The 5251-nt window shown below is 46.2% G+C and overlaps 1 protein-coding gene across 3 annotated transcripts in view; it reads left to right on the forward strand.

Moving 5' to 3' along the window:
* TAF12 (TATA-box binding protein associated factor 12) overlaps positions 1–4635 on the forward strand; it is a 39993-nt gene extending 35358 nt beyond the window's left edge. For all 3 annotated transcript variants that reach the window (XM_017856462.1, XM_017856461.1, XM_017856463.1), the window contains 2 exons: positions 1930–2018; positions 4156–4635. In XM_017856462.1, coding sequence (XP_017711951.1) covers positions 1930–2018; positions 4156–4191 — 125 coding nt within the window. In that variant the 3' untranslated portion in view covers positions 4192–4635. The remainder of the gene's footprint in view (positions 1–1929; positions 2019–4155) is intronic.
* Positions 4636–5251: the final 616 nt, after the last annotated feature.

Genomic DNA, 5251 nt, shown 5'->3' on the forward strand with positions numbered 1-5251 from the left:
TTTGTATAAATATATATAATTTTATATGTTTATATATACTTTATATATATTATACTTTATATATAAATAAATATATTTTTTTTGATCAAGTCTCACTCTGTCACCCAGGTTAGAGTGCAGTGATGCCATCTCGGCAACCTCCACCTCCTGGGTTCAAGTGATTCTCCTGCCTCAGCCTCCTAAGTAGCTGGGACTATAGGCCTGTACCACCACACCTGGCTAATTTTTGTATTTTCAGTAGAAATGGGGTTTCATCATGTTGGTCAGGCTGGTCTCGAACTCCTGGCCCCTGGTGATCCACCTGCCTTGGCCTCCCAAAGTGCTGGGATTACAGTCGTGAGCCACCATGCCCAGCCCAATGTATAACTATAGAGACAGGCCAAATGAATGAGATTCGGTGCAGATCAGCCCATGACTAATTATTGAAAGGCTTCCTTCACAGTGTCAAGAAGCTATTGCCTTGGGGAGGCATTGGTAGTCTAGGTAAAGTAAATAACACACTTTGGGTAATGTTGCTGGTGTCTAGAGAAAAGGACAGATATTCTGGTTTTCCATTAATGTGTAGCAGACCACCCCAAAAACAGTGGCTTAGCACAATAACAGTTGTTGATTTTATTCATGAATCTGGGGGTTGACTGGGCTCAGCTAGTTTTACTAAGTCAGGCAGTGGCTGGGCCTGAGATTGTCTTGAAGGAAAGCATACTAGTTTCCTCAGGCTACCTTAACAAAATACCATAAACTTGGCAGCTTAAAACAAAAAATTTTCTCTCACAGTTCTGCAGGCCAGAAATCTGAAATCTAAGTGTCAGCAGGGTCATGCTCTCATTGCTGCCCCTAGGGAAAAGTCTATTCTTGCCTCCTCCTAGCCTCTGGTGGTGGCTGGCAATCCTTGGTGTTCCATGGCTTGCAGCTACAGAACTCCAGGCTTTGCCTCAGTCTTTACATGGCCTTTTCCCTGTGTGTCTCTGTCTCTGTGTCTCTTCTTTTCTTCTCACAGGACACCAGTCATATTGGATTAAGGGCTAACCCTACTCCAATGTGATCTCATTTTAACCAATTTCATCTGCAACATCCCTATTTCCAAATAAGATCATATTCTGGAGATACTTAAGGTTAAGACTGCAACATATCTTTTTTAGGGACACAATTTAAATAACCCATAATGGAAGGCTTCATATCGTCCATGTCTGATGCCTGGTCTAAGAACACTGAAACAGCTGGGATTCTGTAGGCGTCTCCCTCCGTCCCTCCCAACCCTCCCATTCCCCTTCACATTCCCCAGTCCTACCCTTCCCATCTTCCCCACCCACCATCTCTCCATATGGTCTCATCCTTGAGCAGTCCCAGGATAGCTAGACTTCTTCGCCAACACGGTGAAACCCTGTCTCTACTAAAAATACAAAAAATTAGCTGGGTGTGGTGGCGGGTGCCTGTAGTCCCAACTGCTCGAGAGGCTGAGGCAGGAGAATGGCGTGAACCCGGGAGGCGGAGCTTGCAGTGAGCTGAGATCATGCCACTGCACTGCAACCTGGGCAACAGAGTGAGACTCTGTCTCCAAAAAAAAAAAAAGAAAGAAAGAAAGAAATATTAGCTGGCCATGGTGGCATGCACCTGCAGTCCCAGCTGCTTGGGAGGCCAAGATGGGAAGATCGCTTGTGCTGGGGCAGTCAAGGCTGTAGTGAGCCAAGATTGTGCCACTGCACCCCACTCTGGGTGACAGAGTGGGAAGACCCTGTCTCCAAAAAAAAAAAAAAAAAAAAAAAACACCTTGGAGAGGCCATGCCCATTTTTCCCATTTGTAATATAATCCTTCTGTGGAGTTAGTAGCCAGATGCCCACATTCATCCTCCCTGATCCAAGGGGGTCACATTGCACTCCTGGTACTGCTTTCTTGGTACCTTTATCTCTTTGCTGGCTTCTTCCTTGCAGAGCGCCAGTGGAACATGTGGATCCCAGGATTTGGCTCTGAAGAAATCCGACCCTACAAAAAAGCTTGCACCACAGAAGCTCACAAACAGGTGAGGAGATGCCAGAGCCCTGGGGACAGCCAAGGCTGATTCCTTGAGCTACATCTCAGAGTGGATACACACAGCTACCTTCTAGGGGGTCTCGCTTCCCCCATACAGCAAACTTCACTCTCTGGATCAAGGGTCAGAGAGGGCAAGGGTCAGAGAGAGCAGCGGTCACCGGGAGATCAATAAGATATTCACATGGTGCCATGCTATTCCCACATATGGTCTGTTTTTTCCTGTAACTCTGTTGAGTGTCACTTAAAACTGTTGATTCTGGGTTCTTCTAACATGGATGGAGCTCACCCCACCATACCTCCTTAATGAAATCTTCCTTCATTGTTGCTGATTGCAACACCATATATGGTCCTATGAAGAGAAGGCAGGTTAAAGAAAGCAAAAGTAGGCCGGGCGCGGTGGCTCAAGCCTGTAATCCCAGCACTTTGGGAGGCCGAGGCAGGCAGATCACGAGGTCAGGAGATCCAGACCATCCTGGCTAACACGGTGAAACCCCTTCTCTACTAAAAAAATACAAAAAACTAGCCGGGCGAGGTGGCGGGCGCCTGTAGTCCCAGCTACTCGGGAGGCCGAGGCAGGAGAATGGCGTAAAGCCGGGAGGCGGAGCTTGCAGTGAGTGGAGATTGGGCCACTGCACTCCAGCCTGAGCGACAGAGCGAGACTCCGTCTCAAAAAAAAAAAAAAAAAAGAAACAAAGGAAAAATATGCTGTGCTTGTTCTGAGAGGTAGTATCCAGGTTGCTGTGCTGGACATTCTGGCCTGTGTCCTGGTTTTACCTTTGAACAAGGTTCCCTCTAAACAAGGAACCTAGGAGTCAGTATGAGAATACTACTTCTGCTGTGGAGCAAGTCACCCCCATCTTTGATCAGTCCAACAGCAGTGTTGGCCTCCCTCTGACAAGGCTGTTATCCTTTCTGTCTTAACTTAAGTGGCTACTCTGATTTGAAACGTGAGCTTTTTCCAAGCTTAGCAGGCACAACTGGGCAGTCCTGGTTGAGTGCCCCTGCTTCGCCATAGCCTGGTATCTCTGGAGTAGGTATTGGTAGAGCTCACAGAGCAAGCCCTACAGGGAAGCCACCAGTTTCCTGAATGGAAAGATTGCACTGTTCAGAAGAGAGTCTCTCCAAATAATGGACTGTCACTTTGTGCTCCCAAATTAACCATTTTTCAGCCCTATTTATTTAGTCAACAAATGCCATAATATTGGTATTTGGTCAAAAAGAATGAGCAAAGCAAGCTGTCAGTTTGGCTAGTGGCTAGTAATAGTAAAATAATTCAGATCATGAAACCTGTGGATCTGAGTGTTTCCATGATGGACTGTGGTAGAAGTTGTTAGTCTTCAGTTTCCCTTCAATGCAGGTCATGAGGTGTGAAATGTCAGCTCCCTTTGTGTGTGGCAACACTTTGAAATTGAGGCCCTTTCCCTATTGTGTCCATCATCGGAGAAAAGATTGGGGTCAGGGGACCCCAGAAAACACATGCTTGGCCAGGCACAGTGGCTCATGCCTGTAATCCTAGCACTTTGGGAGGCTGAGGCTGGTGGATCACTTGAGGTTAGGAGTTCGAGACCAGCCTGGCCAGCGTAGTGAAACCCTGTCTCTACTAAAAATACAAAAATTAGCCAGGCATGGTGGCATGTGCCTGTAATCCCAGCTACTGGGGAGGCTGAGGCAGGAGAATCGCTTGAACTTGGGAGGCAGAGGTTACAGTGAGCTGAAATCGTGCCACTGCACTCCAGACTCGGCAATAGAGCGAGAGCCCATCTCAAAAAAGAAAAAAAAGAAGAAGAATAAAGAAAGAAAGAAAACACATGCTTTCCCAGCTAATCCTCTAAGTCCTCAAAACTCAAGAGCTGTCACTTTCTCCTGCTTTTAACTTTTTTGCCATTCTGCTAGCCTAGAGCAGTTTGGTAGATGAAGTGGGTCCACTAGCCCATCTAAACATCTCTTGGGGCCTTGCAGACTGCTCTCTGGTTAAAAGGAATCTGCTGAGATGCCTTGTGACTGTAGGTCTCTGAGGGCTGCGGCCTACAGTGTAGACCACGAGGCCTGCTAGCCACACAAAATGTTCCAGAATGCTCCTGACTCCAGCTGCTGCTGCATAACTGCTTATTTCTCTCTCCTTTCAGAGAATGGCATTGATCCGGAAAACAACCAAGAAATAACACACGGAAAGGTCAGGGAATGGACAGCAATGTATTTGGAGATACTTGAGCTGAGAATTCAGCCATCTCATCCTTGGATTTTTTTTTTTTTAATGCTTTACAGAGAAGCATATATTTTTTATTAACAGTGCAGCAATATCTATAATGACTGAGAGGATCTGCCAAAAGAATAAAGCCTCCTACCCCAACTTCCGGTCCCTTTTCCCTGCCATCTCAAAGAGGAGCAATGTATCTTCCAGAGAAGATTTTATTTGTGGTTTATTATATACGTGACTGAATATGGGACAAAGCATTATGGTCTTTTTGGTAAGACAGTATTAGCAGGATTTGTAAAGGGTTTTGTTTCCTTCTCCCTTCCCCTTTTCCCTGTACTTTGTAATGTCAGTGTTTATATGAATATGACTTTCATTTGCTTTTCCAGAATAAAGAAGTTATTAATCGAAAGACAAGGTACCTTTGAAATCCCAGAGGGAGTCAGGACAGGCAAGCCTGGATTGCAGCTCTCTAGTCAGCAGGTGGCAGCATCGTTACTCATTTCTGTGTTTGAGAAAAACTCAGGGATTTTCCATCATTTTACTCCAAGGGAGGCCATAATATCAGCAGGAGTTTGAGTCCAGCTTCTCTGCCATAAGAATTGAGTAGGGTGACCTTCTCTCACGGCCCTCAACTGAACAGGCATCCTTGTTTTGGCAATGTTATGTGCCTAAATATCCTTTTTGGGTTTTTTTGGTTTTTGTTTTTTTAATTTTTTTGAGATGGAGTCTAGCTCTGTCACCCAGGCTAGAAGTGCAGTGGCGCGATCTTGGCTCACTGCCACCTCCACCTCCTGGGTTCAAGCGATTCTCCTGCCTCAGCTTCCTGAGTAGCTGGGATTACAGGCACCTGCCACCACACCCAGCTAATTTTTGTATTTTTAGTAGAGATGGGGTTTTCACTGTGTTGGCCAGACAGGTCTCACCCTCCCAAAGTGCTGAGATTACAAGAGTGAGCCACCGCGCCCAGCCTAAAAACCCTTTTGACCTGCTCTTCTGGAACTCCTGGAGAAAGCTGTTCATCCCTT

This window comes from Rhinopithecus bieti, unplaced genomic scaffold, assembly GCF_001698545.2.
Source record: "Rhinopithecus bieti isolate Rb0 unplaced genomic scaffold, ASM169854v2 scaffold_41082, whole genome shotgun sequence".
Taxonomy (NCBI): domain Eukaryota; kingdom Metazoa; phylum Chordata; class Mammalia; order Primates; family Cercopithecidae; genus Rhinopithecus; species Rhinopithecus bieti.